This window comes from Scyliorhinus canicula, chromosome 11 (genome assembly GCF_902713615.1).
Source record: "Scyliorhinus canicula chromosome 11, sScyCan1.1, whole genome shotgun sequence".
Classification (NCBI taxonomy): Eukaryota; Metazoa; Chordata; class Chondrichthyes; order Carcharhiniformes; family Scyliorhinidae; genus Scyliorhinus; species Scyliorhinus canicula.
This window is the reverse complement of record NC_052156.1, coordinates 166,019,056-166,040,823: the sequence shown is the minus strand read 5'-3', so window position 1 is coordinate 166,040,823 and position 21,768 is coordinate 166,019,056. Positions and strand designations below refer to the sequence as shown.

Below are 21,768 nucleotides of genomic sequence, written 5' to 3'. Positions count from 1 at the left end.
CGATTTCCAGCAGCTGCAGTATTCTGCTTTAATTTTGTCACAATATCAAACTCGCATCAGTGTTTTTAAAGTAGGGTCAATATTCACTCCTTTGTTTTTTTGCTTTGATGAAATAAACACAAACCGATGAACATTTATTCGGGCCCAAGAGGAACATTTGGTGCAACTCCCTTATTACGCAAGGAAAACGAGTGCTTGTCTGGAGGAGTGGTTTTATTGAGGCGCACCGTCCCACAATATAGGTCTTCAGCTTACAAAAACTCTCTCATCAATTATCTATAACGCAACATCTATAGTGACTGCCTCCAAAATTCCTGTTCCTTGCTCTGTACAAGTGACGTGCAGCGATCCATCCCTTCAAAGAAGAAAAGTTATTGAATGAGTGTCAAATTCTGAGTATTGAAAGACAGACAGTTTCCCACCTGAACCAGTCACTGTACAAAACCACAGTTACGATGATATGATGATGGTCACAGATGGAGGGTAACTGGTCATATCAGGCAAAGGGGTTTCTGACTATTTACTAATTTCATTAACTGATTCCTGGTTAATTTCAAGTCATCGTCCCTGTAGAAATTAAGCTCTTTTCTAAAAGCTATAGAATCATAAGAGGGCATACAGTAGATAGAGGGGACATGGCCCCATTATCGCTGCACTGTCTGAAAAACAAGCCACCCAGCCTAATTACAGCAGCACTTGGTCCACAGCCCTGGGGGTTACGGCACTTGAGATGCACATCGACAGCTTTTAAATGAGAGGGTTTCTGCCTCTGCTACCCTTTCATACAGCGAGTTCCAGACCCACAACTCTCAGTGAATAACAGGCTTCTTCACCCCCCCACCCCCCAATCCTTCAACCAATTGCTTTGTCTCCATTCGCCTTAGTCACTGACCTCTCTGCCAAGGTAAATAGGCCCTTCCCATCCACGCTATGATGCAAAAATGAGTGTGACCTACTTCCATAAAAAGATGCAATCAACCTATTCATGGGGCCAAACATAGAATTTGCTTTCTTGCCTCATTATTGTAGTTCAGTGAAGCAACAAATGTGGTAAATATGCAAAGAGTACTTAATGTCTTCTGATATACCACAGACATAACAATCATACACAGCGGGGGATTAGTTCAATTCAATGCTAGGTCACTTACTGTGTACTGGAATAGTCATTTAACTCTTTCAAGTCACAAGCACAGTAAGATTAAAGAGAAAGCATGATGAACGCCTTAGTGCTGCCCAAATAACACCTGTCTTTTTATGTAGAGCATACAGCAAGCTGACAGGGGCACAGAACCACCTTTTGCCCTGATCGTGAATCCCCCCACACGAGTTGAACTGATTAATGACCAGCTAGAAACTGAACTGCAGGACTTCCGGTGGTGGCTATGAATGAGTAAGTCGCACATTTGGTGGCTCCCACTCGGGTCGGACTTTTGGACCTCCCCCCCACCTCGATTTTCCACCGGACTTGAACTGTAAAACTGAAGACAGAGGCAATTGTGTACTGAATTCCCACATCGGTGCACGGAGAGAAGGACTAGAAGTGCTGGTAAAGGCAGAAACAGAAAGACAGAGAAGGCTTGGGCTGAAGCTGCAGCGGGGGACAGCATGGCGGGGGACCTCTGGTTTGTCGACCCAGCGGTCAACGGAGCAGCTGATGCAAGTTATTCAGGAGGGCTTTGCTAAGCAGAAACAGGACTGCTTGGACCCGATAAAAGAGTCGATTGAGCGGCTGGAGCTTAGATTGGACGCCCAAGGGCGGGTGATCCAGAAGGTGGAGAAGGCGCTGGCTGAGCAGGAAGAACATCAAACAGCGGTGGAGTTGGAGGTGGGGATGCTGAGAGACCAGCAGAAAAGGCACCTGGAGAAGGTGGAGGACCTGGAGAATAGGTCCCGCCGGCAGAACTTGAGAATCGTTGGGCTCCTGGAGGGGTCCGAAGGAGCGGACGCTGGGGCATACAAAGCGGATATGTTTGAGAAGCTGCTGGGGGATGGGCATTCTCCCGACCCTTGGAGGTGGACAGGGCTCACAGAGCACTCGCGAGGAAGCCACGAATGGGAGACCCCCTGAGGGCAATGGTGGTGAGATTCCACAGGTACTTGGATAAGGAGCGCATTCTACAGTGGGCCAAGCAGACACGGAGCTGTAAGTGGGACAACAGTATCCTGTGGGTCTACCAAGACCCGAGTGTGGAGTTGGCCAGGAGAAGAGCAGGCTTCAACCAGATTAGGTCGATCCTTTTGAAGAAAAAGGTGAAGTTGTATCCGGCCCGTCTCTGGGTCACGTACAAGGAACAGCACTTTTATTTCGAGTCGCCTGAGGACACGCCTGACTTCGTGAAAAGGAAAGGACTGTGGTGGACTGAGAACTTTTCTGCAGCGTTCATGTTTTTTTTTCTTTTAGTTTCTCCGTTCTTTTAAAAAAAGTTTCTCGTTTTTCGTTTTGTGGAAGCTGTTTGTAATGCCTCCTGTATTGATTTGGGACAGTGGCAGAGCTGAGTGGGTTAAGGTTTTCATTTGCAGTGTTGGGGGATGGAGGGAGGGAGGAAGACGACAATAGGTGGGAGTTTGAGGGTTAAATGGGCCAGTCAAGAGGGCACGCGTGTTCGCACAACTTAGGGGACTGAAGGCGGACGTGGTAATGTTGCAGGAGACGCACCTTAGAGTAACTGACCAGATTAGATTGAGGAAAGGCTGGGTCAGTCAGGTCTTTCACTCGGGACTGGATTCAAAGACTAGAGGGGTCGCGATCCTGATCAATAAGCGGGTGGTGTTTGAGGCGGGTAGAATAGTTTTGGATGTGGGAGGTCGGTACATTATGGTCAGTGGGAAACTGGGGGGGGGGGGGGGGGGGGGGGGGGGGGGGGGGGTTGCAGGTGGTGTTAGTAAATGTGTATGTGCCAAATTGGGATGATGTGGAGTTTATAAAGGAGATGCTGGGTAAGATACCGAACCTGGACTCGCACAGGTTGGTCATGGGAGGGGACTTTAACACAGTTATTGACCCTGGCTTGGACCGGTCAAGCTCAAAAACGGGCAGGGTGCCAGCGAGGGAACTAAAAGGGTTCATGGAGCAGATGGGGGGGGGATCCATTGAGATTTGGGCAGCTGAGGGTGAAGGAGTTCTCCTTCTACTCACACGTGCATAAAGTGTACTCCTGGATTGATTTCTTCATTTTGAGCAGGGCTTTACTGGCAGGGGTGATCGACATGGGGTACTCGGCGATCATAATCTCACACCATGCTCCGCACTGGGTTGACCTGCAGGTTATTAAGGACAGTAACCAGCGCCCGCACTGGAGGTTGGATGTGGGACTTTTGGGTGACGAAGGGGTGTGCGAGCGGCTGAGGAAATGTATTCAGAACTACCTGCTGGTCAACGACACAGGGGAAATTTCAGCAGCGATGGTCTGGGAAGCACTGAAGGCGGTGTTCAGAGGGAAGCTGGTCTCGATACGAGCCCTCAGGGAGAAGGTGGACAGGGCAGAGACAGACTGACTGGTTAAGGAGATGCTACAGATCGATAGGAGGTATGCGGACCCCAGAGGCAGGGTTTTTAAGGGAATGGCGGAGACTATAGGCGGAGTTCGGCTTGTTAACCATAGGGAGGGCAGTGGAGCAGCTGAGAAAGGCGAGGGGGGCGATCTATGAGCATGGAGAGAAGGCCAGCAGAATGATTGCACAGCAGCTTAGAAAGAGGGAGGCAGCCAGGGAGATAGGGAAAGTAAATGACAGAGATGGGAACCTGGTTAGAGATTCAGCAGGGGTGAATAAGGCGTTTAGGATTTCTACAGTAGGCTGTACAGGTCGGAACCCCCTATGGGGCTGGAGGGGATGAGACCCAAAGGTGGACGGGGAGCTGGTAGAAGGGCTGGGGGCACCGATCGGGTTGGAAGAGATAGTGGAGGGTCTGAAGGCCATGCAGGCGGGTAAAGCCCTGGGGCCGGAAGTGTATCCAGTGGAGTTTTATAAAAAGTTCTCTGGGATATTGGGGCCGGTGTTGATGAGGATGTTCAATGAGGCAAGGGGGAGAGGGGTGCTGCCCCCGACGATGTCACAGGCCACGATTTTGCTGATTCTGAAGCAGGACAAGAACCTGGAGCTGTGTGGGTCCTACAGGCCGATATCCCTGTTGAATGTGGATGCCAAACCGCTGGCCAAAATTTTGTCCTCCAGGATTGAGGGTTGTGTTCCGGACGTTATTGGGGAGGACCAGACGGGGTTTGTTAAGGGTAGGTAGTTGGTGGCCAATGTAAGAAGGCTGTTAAATGTGATCATGATGTCCCTGTAAGGAAGGGAGGTGGAGACAGTGATCACAATGGATGCAGAAAAGGCTTTTGATGGGGTAGAATGGGATTATCTGTGGGAGGTAATGGGATGGTTCGGATTTGGGTGGGGCTTTATTGACTGGGTCAGGTTGCTGTATCAGCTCCTGTGGCAAGTATACGGACGAATAGGACAACATTGGACTATTCTAGACTGCACCGGGGGACGAGACAGGGATGCCCCCTCGCCCCACTGTTGTTCGCGCTAGCTATAGAGCTGTTTGCAATTGCTCCGAGAGACTCAAGGGGCTGGGGGGTGGAGCACAGAGTCTCGCTCTATGCAGACGACCTACTTCTGTATGTATCGGACCCATTAGAGGGGATTGAAGAAATCATGAGGATTCTTAGGGAATTTGGCCAGTTTTCGGGGTATAAGCTAAATGTGGGGAAAGTGAGATGTTTGCGATCCAGGCGAGGCGATTGGGGGAGCTCCCGTTTAGATTAGTGGGGGGAAGCTTTAGGTACCGAGGCATTCAAGTGGCGCGGGAATGGAACCGGCTGCATAAATATAGGGCAGCACGGTAGCAAGCATAAATGCTTCACAGCTCCAGGGTCCCAGGTTCGATTCCCGGCTGGGTCACTGTCTGTGCGGAGTCTGCACGTCCTCCCCGTGTGTGCGTGGGTTTCCTCCGGGTGCTCTGGTTTCCTCCCACAGTCCAAAGATGTGCGGGTTAGGTGGATGGCCATGCTAAATTGCCCGTAGTGTCCTAAAAAGTAAGGTTGGGGGGGGGGGGGGTTGTTGGGTTACGGGTATAGGGTGGATACGTGGGTTTGAGTAGGGTGATCATTGCTCGGCACAACATCGAGGGCCGAAGGGCCTGTTCTGTGCTGTACTGTTAAAAAAAAAAATTAAATCTGGCCCGGCCCGTAGACCAAATGAAGGACGATTTTCGGAGATGGGACGTGCTTCCGTTGTCATCAGCTGGGAGGGTGCAGACGGTGACGGTCCTCCCGAGATTCCTGTTCGTGTTTCAATGTCTCCCCATTTTTATTCCGCGGTCCTTTTTTAAAAGGGTCAACAAAGTGATCACTGGTTTTGTTTGGGCGGGCAAGACCCCTCGGGTAAGGAAGGTAATGCTTGTGCAGAGTCGGGGAGAGGGTGGGCTGGCGCTGCCAAATTTTAGTAACTATTATTGGGCGGCGAATATAGCCATGATCAGGAAGTGGGTGGTGGGGGAGAGGTCGGCATGGGAGCGTATGGAGGCGGCTTCATGCAAGGGCACCAGTTTGGGGGCATTGGTAACTGCACCTCTGCCGTTCCCGCCGGCACGGTACTCCACCAGCCCCGTGGTGGTTGCGGCTCTGAGAGTCTGGGGGCAATGGGGGAGACATGTGGGAGCAGAGGGAGCATTGGTCTGGTCCCCAATCTGTAATAATCGCCGGTTTGCCCCGGGGAGTATGGATGGGGGGTTCCGGATATGGCGGAGAGCAGGGATTGAGAGAATGGGGGATATGTTTATAGAGGGGAGCTTTCCGAGTTTGAGGGCACTGGAGGAGAAGTTTGGGTTGGCGAGGGGAAACAAATTCAGGTATCTGCAGGTGCGGGACTTCCTACGAAAACAGGTGTCAACCTTCCTGCTCCTACCGCTAAGGGGGATTCAGGACAGGGTAGTTTCCAGAGGCCACATGACAGTGGCCCGGATGAGCAGATTCTTTGGGGTGGAAGACAGGTGCGCAAAATGTGCGGGAGGACCAGCGAACCATGTCCACATGTTCTGGGCATGTCCGAAGCTTCGGGGGTTTTGGTAGGGGTTTGCAGATGTCATGTCCACGGTGTTAAAAACAAGGGTGGCGCTGAGTCCAGAGGTGGCGATTTTCGGGGTGTCGGAAGACCCAGGAATCCAGGAGGAGAAAGAGGCAGATGTTCTGGCCTTTGCCTCCCTGGTAGCCCGGAGACGGATACTATTAGTTTGGAGGGACTCAAAGCCCCCGAAGTCGGGAGACCTGGCTATCGGACATGGCTAGCTTTCTCTGTTTGGAGAAAATCAAGTTCGCCTTGAGAGGGTCACTGTTAGGGTTCGCCCGGAGGTGGCAACCGTTCGTCGACTTCTTTGCGGGAAATTAATCGTCAGCAGAAGGGGGGGGGGGGGGGGTTAGTTTAGCTTAGAGTCGGGGGTTAATAAAGGTGGGACCTGTAAGGGAGGGAAACGGTTTCATGTACATTGTTTATGGTGTTGTTGTTACAATACCAAAAATACCTCAATAAAATGTTTATTAAAAAAAAAAGAAATTGAACTGCAGCATGGAAAGGGGAAAGAGTAGCTCCTCCTAGCATCTGGGCAAAGAAATTCACCATTATTGTGACTTCCATAACGGAGGGGACGGCAGTTAAATGGTTTTCACTGACCAACGGTGTCTTGATAAGAGTTTGACAAACTCGGGATCAGTTCTGCTTCAAACCAGAAGCAAATCCAACAACACAGAGATAGGTTTCTTGGATTATTTCGAATCTGTCTTCAACAAAAACTGCCTCCAATTAAATTTTTATTCTACCCTTAAATCGGCCACTTTTATTGTTCGGTTAGAGTTATTTAACAAGCTTTTCTCTCCCAGGTACCCCAATTTAGTGGTAGTTTACGTGTCAAGTGTTGCAAGGAAATGGCCTCAGGTTTGCTCGTGCATTTTAAACACTCAGGTGGATGAATTACATCAGTTCATAGCTCTGTCACATTAAAGTCATTTCCAAATTGATCAATCCAAATTGCAGGGAAACTGACAAGACAGCATTGCAGACCGAGACACTTGTGAACTTTATGATCCACCATCAAATCAAGTGACCCTCCTGTTCCAGCCTCCACTGGTAGTAAATAGGCTCACAGACTCCAATCCTGGCACCAACAATAGCTTACTCCAATCCTGGGTAATGGAGTTAATATAATTCTCATCTTTTGTCATTTAGTATTGATGGCAGAGGTAACTGTGCCATATCTGATTTGGTATTATTGCATTAAAACCTGGTGCATTGGCTCAATTTAAACTCACTTCAAATTTCCCTCTCAAAGCAACTCGACTTTTCATTTACTTTTAACCATCGGTTGTACATCATAGGAACATCGGAAATAGGAGCAGGAGGCGGCCTTTTGGCCCCTCAAGCCTACTCCGCAATTCAACTAGTTCATGGCTGAAAAACGACCTCAATGCCACCTTCCCACACTATCCCCATAACCCATAACATTACTATCTAGAAATCTATTGGTCTATATCTTGAATTTACTCAATTATGGAGGCCCCCTGGGGGAGAGAACCCAAAGATCCATCACCCTCTGAGTGAAGAAATTCCTCCTCACCTCATTCCTAAATGGTCTGCCTCTTTTTCTGAGACTGTCTTTCTTGGTTCTAGAACCCCCCCACCACACAACCAGGGGAAACATCCTTCCTGGACTCCCCTGTTTAAAGAAGTTTGCATGAATATTTCTCCCAGGTCAATGTGCTCCTGGATGGAAAGGTGGCTAAGGGTTGGTGCAAATTTAAATAATTGTAAGCAGGAAAACCCAGGTTTGCAGTCTGATCTGTATTGAGTCAGTGATTCTTAGCCCAGGCTGCAATGGAACACGGCACCCTAGACAGGAGGAGGCGAAAAAAAAGAAGCAATGATTCCCTCTCCTAAATTGCAAAAAACAGGGAATCTTGCTGTTAAGAGTCAGCCACGGTTAGAGAAAGAACAATATCAGGCTCAGACTTCATACTTTGTCACTCGTCTTGAGAAACACCCCTGGGAGCTGGGAGGAAAAAGAAAATATATCAAAAGACAGCCGATGGCTGTGGACCCAGACACCTGTTAAACATCAAAACACACTTTCGGGACAGAAATCAGAAAACCAGATTCGCATACATGGCTCCCAAATTGCCCCAAAATGTACTTTGAAACATATACCTTTTCATGGTGAGAACGGATAGAATGTCATGGTTGCTGCCTTCTTTCAGTTGTAAATCTCGGAGTACAATCTAGCCAGTAAGATAAAATGAAGCAGTAGCAATGAAGTGGGTAGAATGGGGCGTTCTAATCATTCAGCTTATCAAAATAAAACAATTATTTATACATTTAAAAAAATTTAAGAGTACCCAATTAATTTTTTCCAATTAAGGGGCAATTTTAGAGTGGCCAATCCACCTACCCTGCACATCTTTGGGTTGTGGGGATGAGACCCATTCTGAACCGGGGAGAACGTGCAAACTCCACACGGACAGTAACCCGGGGCCAGGAGCGAACCCCATGTCTGCGTGGATTTACCACGCTAAATTGCCCTTAATTGGAAACAATATAAAAAACACGCATAGAATATAAAACCCACAGGCAGCACTGCATCACATCTACGAGGTAAAATACTTTCCAGTCTCTCTATTTGCTTTTTTGGACTTTTTAAAAACATCAATACATTTTTTCCGATGATACGTTGATTAGATTTTTATCCAGCTTGGATTTTAAATTGTGAAGCAATTATTTGTTTTCTGACGTTCGGCTGACGACGAGTGGACCTGTACTAAAAACCTTTCCAGTTGTGGTTTAAAAAGTTTTCCTCTATTGTGTATCATTACAGGACAATAAGTAAAAGCAGGAGACCCGTACACAGGGTGTGTATTTCACTGAACATGCGGATTCAACTTAATCTCAGCCTCGTTCTGGAGCTGCCTCGGCCGGTCCAGTTGAGAATAAGAACTCACCACTACATTGCAAATCGCAGCAAACAAAGACGAGTAAACTATGTATGAGAACACAATGTTTTGTGTCACAGATCCCAAACACTGGATTCAACTGAATGACAGAAATAAAATGATCAAATCTAAACAACATCCCAAAACTGTATGAGCATCACCTAGTGGCACAAAACCATACATCTGAGAGGTTATTAATGTGAGTTTTAGCTACAACAGTCACACCAAAATCCACTCAGCTGCAGTGCTAACCTTGTACTTTGAGAACAGTAAAAGCTTTTCTCTCTGCACTGTGTAGCAAAATCATAAACCCATTTACAATAAATAAAATCACCATTAGACAACGCTGAGCAATTCATCAATTGTGCAAATTATTGTATAATTATAATAATTTTATTTATTTTTTGCATGCAGTCTAATTAGGATGGTTGCTGGCAGTTATCTGCACAGGGTAATAACAGTGTCCTTGGGCAGGCACCCTAACCTATGGGGATGGGATGGGAGGAGCAATTGCAAGGAGCAGAAACTTCCCAAAGCCCCTTGACAAAAGCACCTCACCAATATTTGCTGGTTAAGACCACCTATCCAGCCGTGGCATAGACTAGAAAAGTCCCATGTTTTGACTTAGCTTAACATTTGGGGATTCCAATTGGTCCGATAGGTTACTGAGATGGAGGGGAAATGTTTAAAAAAACAGCCAGACAGTGCTTCCATTCACTATCCAATGGCTCCTGTCGGACATAACATTATTGTTGTAAGGACAAGATGAGGCTTGGTTATAATGCCACCCAAAATCAAACAGTTTGCCAACACTAGTTACCTAGGGTCATACAAGGAGGAAGGAGACTTATTGGCACGTGTGGATATATATTCACACAAATCGGAGGTTTTTTTAAAAAACAGTGTTTTGAGAACATTCCACACCTCCTCGCTCCCATCCAAAGTCCAGCTTCCATAAATGTGGAAGTGAACAGGTTTACAGGTTAGCCTGAGAAACCGGAGTCAGCCATACACCCCACATCAGACCACAGCTAATCTTCAACCTTAAACCCACTTCCTTGCTGAAACCCATATTCCTAGATTCCGTTACAAGGATCTTCTCAAACCTAGCCTCGAGCATATTCAATGCCTGAGCTTTTACAGCCCTCTGTGGCAGAGTTCTCGCAGTCAAGACTGAAAAACACAAACAGACCTGCGCCAATTTGTTTCTTTCTTGTTCACATCCTTTTTCACCAGATTCGTACAGCTCGAGGCAGACAGAGGAGGCATTTCCTGGCGCCTGAAATGCATGATGCTTTCTTGCTGGTAGCGGAGTACCTGATGGAAACACTACCTTGTAGGTGTCAGATCCAGACTCGTTACTCTCCTGCAGAAAAACATAGGATAAAATAATATGGAAGGAACTGCCTATAACGTGTCCATGGAGATGCTGAAGATGCTGTAGTAGAAAAGGTAAATTATCTCAACATTTTTATCAACAGATAGAAAGAACAATTTTCAATTTCCCCACCAAAGCAATAGAGGATTCTTCATAAAAGCATTGAGAACAACGTTATTTGACTTTGACAAGCCAGAACGTTAGTCATTTGGAACTGAGACTTGTGCATAGCATTAAGCTCCATGGATCTTATTATGGTAAATGAAGCATGAAAGGTAGCACAGTTAACAAATCAAAGGGCAGAACTAAAGGCAAGTGACAAATAAATACAGCCCATGATGCACTGGTTTTAATAAAATACTATTGGTCAATCATTGATTGCACAAATGTGTGATTTAGATAATAAAATACAGAAATGAAAACAATATCAAGATGTTCTAATAGGTTTTTTTTGGGGGTTTTCTGGGATCAGAGATTTTAATACCTTAGCCACAATGTTTCGTGCGGAGCACTCCACAATGACAGAAGCTTCCTCTAATGAATTGTTCTCCTTTCCCAACAGCAGTGCAGCCTCGATAGCTGCACCAACAGCTATCACCTCATCGGCGGGGATGGAGTTCAACAAATCAACATCTGGGAACAGATCTCGAATCATTTGCTGCAATTTTGGAATACGAGCAGAGCCCCCACAAAGTACAACCTAAAAGCAACGAATGAAAGAAAATAGATCTTAAAACACTTGAAGAATTAGGAGAGACTAAACCAGTCTAATAGATAAAGTTTCTGGTTTTCAGGGTTAGACAACGACTTATAAGACAGAAGTAAAGGAGGATAGGCAGTCATTTAATAGATCATGAATTTTTGAAACAAATATTCTGTCTCCGATTCTGTCCCGTCTCTCTCCCGCCAAAAAATTGGTAAAATTAATCCCAGCTAAATGTGCACTTTTGGGTCAAAATAAAATTGAGTATTTGTAATCCGAAAATCAGCTTTAATCTAATTTGTTCAGCAAAATATTTGAATAAATATAATTCTAAAACAAATACTAAACTGAGGTGGGTGTGTACTCCCCCAGAATCCTCAGCAATCTGCCATAAATGCATAAAATACTGCAATGCTGCCTGTTAATGCAACAAAAAGGTCAAACCTCCACACCAGAACTGCAGCATGCAAACACTGGCATGTATGTTTTAAACAATGTTTAAATTTAACTTTGAGTCGGGAGGGGCCATTATTAAGTCCAGGTTCCCCCCCCCCCCCCCCCCCCCCCCCCCCCCCCACCACCACCACCACCTCTCCCAAGGAGCCTTGGTGAGTTGCTGCAGTGCATCTTGTAGATGGTACACACGGCTGTCACTGTGTGTTGGTGGTGGAGGAATGAACATTCATGATAATGAATGGGATGCCAATCAAACAGGCTACTTGGTCCTGGATGGCGTTGAGCTTCTTGCGTGTTGTTGGAGCTGCACTCATCCAAACAAGTGGAGAGTATTCCATCCCATTCACATTCTTTGACACCACAGGGTACGGGGAGCGTATGGCAAAACAACTTTTTGAGATAGAGGATCGGCCACGATCATAGTGAATGATGGAGCAGGTTCTAAGGGCCAAGTAAACTACTCCCAGTTCTATTTTCTAGTTTTTTCTGAAGAATATCAATAGTGCTTAAACCAACATCAGAAAGAGGATTGCTTGCACCAGTATATGATCTGTTAATCAGATATCCCACCTGTTGACAGGGTACAGGTTAAACTCTATCTTTACAATTATATCACAAATTGACTATAGTTCAAATCTTTTTACCGCTTGGACCTGGATTATTTTCATCTCAGGATGTTGTGCTGAAAAGCTTTCTTTGTTGGCCGTTACTGTCTTTTCCCCCACCCTCAGTCTCGCAATTTGTTTTCGGAGGAGAGGGGAAGAGAGGCCTTGTCATTTTTATACTGCCATCAACACAGTCAGAGAGTGCCACATAAGCAGGGGCCCAATTGTCTAATTTCCTCCCATTTTCCATTGAAAGTGTGTCGCCAGTCTTTACTGATGAGGTTGGTGCTAACAGCCAGGGAAGCACACTGGAACAGCTCGGATGTGACGCTTCCTGCAGTCAAATATCCTGCTGACAGTGTCACGGTTTGCATTTAGACAAAAACCACTCCGAATGCCAATCACACACTGCGCCCACAAGAATCATAAAATTTACAGTGCAGAAAGAGGCCATTGGGCCCATCGAGTCTGCACCAGAGCTTACAAAGAGCACCCTACTGAAGCCCACGTATCTACCCTACCCCCGTAACCCAGTAACCCCCACTTAACATTTTTTGGACACTAAGGGCAATTTAGCATGGCCAATCCACCCAACCTGCACATCTTCGGACTGTGGGAGGAAACCGCAGCACCCGGACGAAACCCACGCACACACGGGGAGGACGTGCAGACTCCGCACAGACAGTGACCCAAGCTGGGAATCGAACCTGGGACCCTGGAGCTGTGAAGCAACTGTGCTAACCACTATGCTAGCTGTCAAAGACATTGAAAAATACGGTACTGGGGCAATTGGGGTGGCTCTTCTGTCACTTGCTGGAGCAAAGTAAATAACAGTTACTCTGAATTGGCCCTATGGCTATATTGTGAGTGCTTTATGTTGTCCAAGGAAATGTGCACCATTTCTCAGCATTAACATCCATCGCAATGTCAAACAACATCGGTTCTCCCATACACACAGCACGAACCGTCACAAGTGCAGAAAACATCAACATAGATCTATATGCAAGATGTTATTGTTTCTCAGATGACGATTTTATAACATATTAGAATTCTTCAAATAAACTGCTTCTCTTGCAATCTTAATGTGGATTTGAAAATGTCCATCAGTTCTGACATAATTTACTTATGATATTTAATAAAAATTAAATCACCTTCAGTAGCAAAAAAGCAACAAAATATCTATCACTTCCATAAGCTCTCATTATTTGTGTGCTGGCAAGTGAAGGACCAGTCAGTGGTCCATCAGGTTTTTTGCCCTGCTTAAGTGGCCCACAGACAAAAAAAAAGTTTGATGATCACAGGTTCAGGTCAACGTTATGTTTCAACATCTCTGCACAAACCTTTGAGATGTCGCTGCTGGAAAGTCCAGCTTCTTCCACAAGCTTCCGAATAGGTTGGACACTTTGATTGAACAACGCAGAGCATACCGATTCGAATCTTGCTCTAAAATCAAGATACACATGTCTACTTTTCACAAAAGATTTCAATTTCTAATGCTGTAGAGGTTAGATAGCTTCTAGATCTGTTGTACATGAACGGAATAGTCAGTATAACACATTTCATCCAGGTCGTTAACTGTGTTTCTATTTTAAGGTCGCAATTTCTTAATGTTAACTACGAAGACAGTTCCAAAATGACTTCATGGTACAGGATGAGGAAATATCGAATTGTTGCAATCAGAAAATCCAGAACAGAACATTAGTGCCAAAATTAACAGTAGAAACACCATGGTCTTTCATTGGCCTATTAGGATGGGGGATATGGAGGGAAGATTTATCGAGGGCCGACCTGGAGTGGACAGGAAGGACCTATTTTCCATAGCAGTGTTGTCACCAACCATGGGGAATTATTAGGATTGGGAGGTTACAAAAGATTGTTGTTTTGAACAATCTGTTTATGGTATAATGCAACAGTGAGGGGGGAGGGGTTATGATACATGCTTAGAATTCTGCCCAACAAGAAGCCTGGGCATTCGATTGCTACAGGGACCAAGAGGGTCCCCCAAGTCAAAAGACTCGCTGAGCAAGGTTCAAAATTCTCACACCTGGAAAAAAAGGCAAGGGCAGTTATGCTGACAACAAATAGACTTTTATGGCAGCAGAGAGAGGGAGAGAGAGAGAGAGAGAGAGAGATTGAGAGAGAGGGGAAAATATTGCAGTTAGTTTGGTCAGCAGGGAGAAGCTGCAAGCTCTCTGCAAGCTTCCGAAGCACAATGTGGGAGAGAAGACAGACTCTGGTTGAAGAGACACATCCTTTAGCCAACTAGGGAATCCAGGAGATTCGTCCTGGCATGGTTGGGGGGGAGAAGACTTTTGCGCTTTACCGTCGATAGTGGATTTGGTAACGGGGGCACAGACTACTCCAACTAACTCAACATCGTCCCATGATCAATGGTGGAAAGTGGGAGTCCCTCTTCCTCACCACCTCAAAATGGAGGCAAACCTAGGAAATACATAACTAGCAAAATGCAGGCACCAAGGAAAGTCAAATGTGGATATAGAATCATGATGTAAGAAGAGGTCATTCACTCCTTTTGTCTTTGGGCCTGATGCCATAAGGCTAGAAAGCAGCCTTTAGGGAGGCCTAAACTATAGTCAGAGCCAACATTCAACACCAACATATCTCTTGGCCTAATACAACTAACTATATACATACCTGGAGACACTGCAATCAAAGTCTAAGCCTTCATGAAGTGAATCTACAAAACAGTTTGAACTTTCCAGAGTTGACAATGTATGTTTTGCAACGTCAGCACTATTAACAAGCTTCATCATGGCTCTCGTGTTGTTCTTTATATCGTGCCTCAACAACCTATTAAAAAAAGTTTACAGTTTTAATCTTGCAGGAATATCGAAAGTGTTGAAAGTGATCCATCGTGTTCTGTATTCCTGCTATGCAAACTCTTACCTCTGAAATTCCGAAGCTAAATACTGTGCCAAGGCGTCTGTGAAACACTCTCCTCCTATGTTGTCATTGGTATGAGAGGCAAGGACTCTGTACATGCCACTATTTACCTCTGCTATTGTAACAGACAGTGATGATCCACCAAGTTTATAAACCAGTGCATTACTATAAATGGATAGAAAAAAATATATCATACAAAATAGTCAGGTTTTCCAGCTTAGCTTGCTCAAAACACACTTACATAACTGAAAACCACATTAAGTTGGGATAATCAGCAATATTAAGTGCAAATAATATTGCTTTGAAGTATGCAAATGAATAAAGCTAAACAGACTGTAATAGATTTGATTTGTACATGAATCATCTCGTAAGACAGTCAATTTCTAAAAATAATAAAGTCCCATCTCAATTCACAAGACTGGAAGTAACAAAATTATATGCAAATATTTATATAACTACAACTAAATATAAAGATTCCATGACGTTCTACTTAAGTGTTTTGAATATTGATCATAAAGGGACAGCTTAGAGACAAGCAAATGTCAAAATTCTTCTCTTGTTTGGACTGTTACAATAAACTACCTTTTCTCAGCAGGTGACTCCTGTCCAACTCCAAATGCAAGAAGAGCTGCTGCAGGTTCGTGAATCAACCGCAAAACATTGAAACCAGCCGCCTGGGCTGCCTGTCTACACAAACAGAGCATATCACATTAAACTGGTCAACGTTAGCCAACTATTCACTGCAGTACACAGGGAGAAAATAAAAAACACTCATTTAACCTGGGAGAATGTCACATAAAAGAAATCAGAAATGAATGAAATGTAAAGATGTGAACCAACAAAAAGGTGGCAAGTGTTTAAACGCACTGACTAATGGAAAGTAGGTCGATCAGTTTGAACCTTTTGCGGCTGGACAGATGAAGGTCTACCTCATTTACCTCAGAACATTTTTCTGGTTCTTTCCAAAGTCCAGTGGGACGGTTATGACAACATCATTTACAGCAGAGCCCAATGCGGATTGTGCTGTTTCTGTTAACATAAAAATAAATTCAATTTAGCAACAGAAATATAAACTTGAAAATGCTGAAAACCAAGTTATTGAATCTCAAAATATATCCCTTATTAACCCTGCATCCCACAACGACTGTCATGCTGGCTACCATAGGTTCCATCCTTTGTTTATTTACTTTAACTTCAGCCTTGAATACGAATATCTGTCGTGACTCAGTCTCACCCAAGACAGAAGGTTATGGGTTCAAGCCCCACAGTAGGACAAAGATCTGGGCTATTGCTCTAGCGAAGTAGTGAGGGAGTGCTACACTGTTGGAGGTCCTGTCATTTGAATGAGGAGTTAAACTGAGTTGCTGTCTGAAATCTCAGGTGAACGTAAAAGATCCCTTGGCACTAATTCAAAAGAACAAGGGAGTTATCCCTGGCGTCCCATCAATGTTTGTCCCTTAATCTATATCACAGAAACAAGAATCTGGTGAATATCACATTGCTGTCTGTGGCAGCTGCTTGTGTGCAAATTGGCTGATGCATTTCCTACTCTACAACAATGACAACATTTCAAAAGTATTTCATTGGCTGTAAAGTCCCATGGTTATGATACACAAGAAGTCGCTCTTTTTTCTCCTGCCAGACTAGAATACAGACATCACAGGATCAAAACCTTTTAGAATGCCCATTGCAGTGCGATCATCACTGTTCCACTTCACAACAGTTCAGGTTCCTGAATTTTGGGGGTTTAATTTATATTTGTTCTCCAGATGTGGGCAGTGCTTGCAAAGGCTGACTTATTGTGCAGAGTCTCTTCCTCAGGAGCCATTGTTGTGATGATGGCTCCCTCTGCAGTGTTCTGATCGGGAACTCCAGAATTCTGTCCCAGACATGGTGACGGAAGAACAATAGATGCTCAAGTCAGGATGGCGAGTGGTTTCTGACAACTGGGATAATCTTCCTTTACGTCAGTTATGATTTTAGCTAGTAGATAGGCTTTGATATGACACCCAGGAACTTGAATTTTATTGGGGCTCTTTGGTGCCATATTCTGTTGAATACCGTCTTGATGCTGTAGGCAACAGGTCTCCTAATTCTCAGATTAAAATCACAATGCTCATTATACGGATGCCACTTTATGTTCCTAGCAACGTTGCAAGTTAGTTCCTAAAAACATTTCAGCTGTTCCTAAGCGTTTGTCTACTTCCTAGTGAAGTAGCTTGAACTCACACAAACACAATTTACATAACACACCCATTGCCATGGTATAGGCCTCCTTTACTACTCAATGCTGTATGGCCAAGACAGACCCTTCCCTCGAGCCACGATTAAGTCTCTGTTGAAGCCTGGTCATTTTTGAATGTAAGCAAAATTTAAGACACATTTCCCCTCTGAAAGCAGAATCATACTCGCCTTTCGTTTTTTCAAAAATCAACTTCATTACTTCTTCTGGAGGGACAATCTTGAGCTCTTCCCCAGTATCAATCTCGTAAGTGGGTTTGCCATCCTTATCAATAACCTGTTTAAACATTGAAAAAGACAACGCAGCCAGGGTCCAATTACAACATCATTAATTCTGAGCAACAGAACGATTGCAACAGCTGCAAGCTGTAAACATTTTTGATGTTCCATGACAAATCCTGTATGTTTAGCAGACTAATTTTTCAATAGTAATCTTCATTATTGTCACAAGCAGGCTTACATTAACACTGCGATGAAGCTACTGTGAAAACCCCCTAGTCACTACATTCCAGTCCCTGTTCGGGTACAGAGAGGAAGAATTCAGAATGTCCAATTCATCTAACAGCACGTCTTTCAGGACTTGAGAGAGGAAACCGGAGCACCCGGAGGAAACCCACGCAGACACAGGGAGAACGCGCAGACTCCACACAGACAGTGACCCAAGCCAGGAATCGAACCTGGGACACTGGCGCTGTGAAGCAACAGTGCTAATCACTGTGCTACCATGCTGCCCACTACAGTACAAGCATGACTTCCCTGGTCACTCTTGTAATGTTAAGTTGAAAGTCTAGTCTTTTACTCCTCCCTTTGGCTAAGGTACTGGTATGAAAAATAATATTTTAGTAAAGTCATCACCAGCAGGTACTTCCTGTATATGCAAGTATCACAGTCAGTGCAATTATTATTGTTTCCATTTGAGCATAAATGCTCTAAAGCCATTGTATGGTGCTGCAAAGGGGAGGGACATATCCCCTGCAATGTGACCCCACCAACACTTTAGCTAGGTTGTGTTCTGAACAGTTATCTATTAACAGGGCTGGTTTAGCACAGTGGGCTAAACAGCTGACTTGTAATGCAGAACAAGGCTAGCAGCGCAGGTTCAATTCCCGTACCAACCTCCCCGAACAGGCGCCGGAATGTGGCGACTAGGGGCTTTTCACAGTAACTTCATTGAAGCCTACTTGTGACAATAAGCGATTATTATTATTTACAGTGAATACTCTCAATGTTTTCTTTTTACCATTGCTCGGTTTGTCCTCCCGAATACAAAATGCTGATTTGTTCTGGTGAAACGGTCACACACCTGAAATGTTAATTCTCTCCATGGATGCTGCCTGACCCGATGAGTACGCCCAGCATTTTGGTTTTATAAAACAATGTGGCATGCTTTTTCATTTACGGCATCGTCAAGGCCATCTTTTAGTGATCAAAATATATTTGCTATGAGCCACTGAATAAAGTCGTAACAGCTTTCCAGCAGAAAAATTATAGGACCTCACTTCTGTCCTGGAACTTTGCTGCCTTACTATTTCACCTGAAGAAGGAGCCGTGCTCCGAAAGCTCGTGTTTGAAACAAACCTGTTGGACTTTAACCTGGTGTTGTAAGACTTCTTACTGTTACTATTTCAAAGCCTTGATATTAGATGTCATAAAGGCAAAGTGTTCATGGAGCAGATTAATTTCAGAAGTGTATTTTGCGCTCACATTAATGCTCTCTCATCAGTATTCAAGGTGACTGACAAGAATGAAGAACAATTAGCTAGTAGTATAATATCAGCATACAATTATTTTCAGGTTTTGTTTTTAAGAAAGCGGGCTTTAGAGCATGAAAAGAACTTTTTAAAGTAGGCCATCTCCAACTTTATGTCAATACTTACAGAACATTTACTTTCAGCCACATGCTTCTGAACTTGAGGATCATCAAAACTAGGAAAAAGTTAGGAACAATTTTGGAAATGGAAGGACACAATTTAATTGAAGGATTGTCAATGCATAAAATTGCAAAATACTTTCAAAAAATGCCATTATGTGCCCCCTGATTATAACATTTATATAAAACATCTACTAGAGAGACAAATAATTTATTTTTAATTAAGATTTCAGTCCATTTGTGTGGCAGCATGGCGGCAGTGGTTAGCACTGCTGCTTCACAACACCAGGAACCTAGGTTCAATTCTGGCCTTGGGTGACTGTTAATGTGGAGTTCTCCCTGTGTCTGCATGGGTTGATCCGGGTGCTCCGGTTTCCTCCCAGTCAAAAGATGTTCAGGTTAGGTAGGGCTGCCGGGAAGCTCGCAGGTGGGGGTGCGCTACCAGCGGGAAACGAGGATCCCAACGGCCGGAGAGTTCCAGCTAATGTGCAGCCGTTGCATTTTACTATAAAGTGTGTATAAAATCATCAAATAATTCATCTTCTCCCAGTACAATCTGAACTGCAATTGCCACCGAGGCAGCAAAGATATATTTACATAGTTCTAGTTACAAAGATTTCAGTTCTTACCGTCTGCCAAGAATCTGCTTCACTTTCAGGATAGTGTTTGAAGCATTTCTGATTCTACCATGTTTTGCTGCCAAGCCAACAATCTAATAAATAAAGCAAATAATGACACTCAAAATTCAACCATGTGTACAATGTCAAAGATATAAAATGGTTTCAATTACCTTCTCATTTTCTCTGTAAGCAACAACTGCTGGGGTAACACGGTCACCTGCATCATTTGCCACAACATCTGCTCGACCATCCTAGGAGGAAGCAAATCCAAGTTTTATATCACAGGAGAAATACATTAGAAATGTTTTGTTACTGCTTGCCAGAAACCATGAACAAAACTGCATTCAAAGAATATGAAAGTAATGGGATGGTGCAGTGGATCATCAAACCAACTTTCAGCCTTTGTATGAGAACCGTGGCTCAGTCAGTAGCACTCTTGCCTTGGTCAGATAGTTGTAAAAGATAGAACAGAGAGGGGGAGAGATGTGCAGGGTAGGTGGATTGGCTATGCTAAATTGCCGCTTGATTGGAAAAATAAAAAACTTTTGGTTTTCTTATACAGATGCTGCCAGACTGGAATATTTCTGGCATTTTCTGTTTCTATTTCAAATTTCCAGCATCAGCAGTATTTTGCTTTTATTATCCTATTCCTCTGGGCAAGGCCGCACAGGTCACAGCTCAAGTATCCCTACCAAATCGACCTCCTGGTCCCAGTACGTGTGTCACTAACTCACACACCAAAACCCTTGCTATTTATTTCTTGCTGAACTTCTCTCTTTACCGGTTTACTTGGTCCTACCCGATTCTCCAGAATGCCCCCTTTTCCTTTCTAACATACAGAACTGAGGTCTCTAGTTAAGCACGGCAGACTGGACCTTCGCAGCCTTCAGGTCAGCTTCCCTTACACTTCATTTTTCTCAACAAAACTCACTAGTATCTCTCGTCAACATACCCCCCAGTGCCCAGATACACCCCACCCACCAGCACCCCCACAGTGCCCACATACAGCCCCACATCCCAGTGCCCAACCCCCACTGCCCACACCCACCCAGTACAAACACCCCCCAGTGCCCACATACAGCCCCACATCCCAGTGCCCAACCCCCACACCCACCCAGTACCCACACCCCCCAGTGCCCACATACAGCCCCACATCCCAGTGCCCAACCCCCACCCAGTGCCCCCACAGCCCAGTGCCCAACCCCCACTGCCCACACCCCAGTGCCCAACCCCCCACTGCCCACACCCCCCAGTGCCCACATACAGCCCCACCCCCCAGTGCCCAACCCCCACCCCCCAGTGGCCCCACAGCCCAGTGCCCAACCCCCACTGCCCACACCCACCCCGTACCCACACCCCAGTGCCCACACCCACCCAGTGCCCACATACAGCCCCCAGGAAGCAGGGCCGGACTGAACCGGGCTGGACTCCCCCCCGGATGGAACGGGCCCGGCTCCCACCTTGTAGACGGCCACACAGCTGCACGTGCCGCCGAGATGGACTCCAATCGCCGCCATTGTTGTTACTATACAACCGCCCAGAGATACTGCAACTGACCAATGGGAGTGTCTGGCAGTGTCTGCCCAATGGGATTGCGGGATGGGCGAGCAGCGCGCTGATTGGAGCAGCGTCTGCCCAATGGGAATGTGGTATGGGAAAATAACACGCTGATTGGAGAATCTCTGCCCAATGGGATTGTGGGTAGGACTAGAGCACGCTGATTGGAGTAGTGCCTGCCCAATGGGATTGTGGGATGGGAGAGCCGCGCGCTGATTGGCGAGGTTCTACCCAATGGAATTGCGGGATGGGAGAGCGGCGCGCTGACTGGAGATGCTCTGCCCAATGGGATTGCGGGACGGGACAGCGGCGCGCTGATTGGAGCAGCGCCTGCCCAATGCGATTGCGGGATGGGAGAGCCGTGCGCTGATTGGCGAGGTTCTGCCCAATGCGATTGCGGGATGGGAGAGCCGTGCGCTGATTGGAGAGACACTGCCCAATGGGATTGCGGGACGGGAG

The 21,768-nt window shown here is 45.5% G+C and overlaps 1 protein-coding gene across 1 annotated transcript; it reads right to left on the bottom strand.

Moving 5' to 3' along the window:
* Positions 1 to 195: 195 nt before the first annotated feature.
* On the bottom strand, positions 196 to 21,330 carry hspa14 (heat shock protein 14). The gene is made up of 14 exons (XM_038811959.1): positions 21,213 to 21,330; positions 19,923 to 20,003; positions 19,762 to 19,844; positions 19,140 to 19,188; positions 17,434 to 17,539; positions 15,960 to 16,050; positions 15,604 to 15,708; positions 15,025 to 15,186; positions 14,773 to 14,928; positions 13,458 to 13,560; positions 10,838 to 11,053; positions 10,168 to 10,341; positions 8,197 to 8,267; positions 196 to 355 (listed from the first exon to the last, which is right to left on the bottom strand). The coding sequence occupies exons 1-14, from the start codon at positions 21,267 to 21,269 to the stop codon at positions 277 to 279; spliced, it is 1,533 nt and encodes a 510-aa protein (XP_038667887.1). The 5' UTR covers positions 21,270 to 21,330; the 3' UTR covers positions 196 to 276.
* Between the last annotated feature and the right edge of the window lie 438 nt (positions 21,331 to 21,768).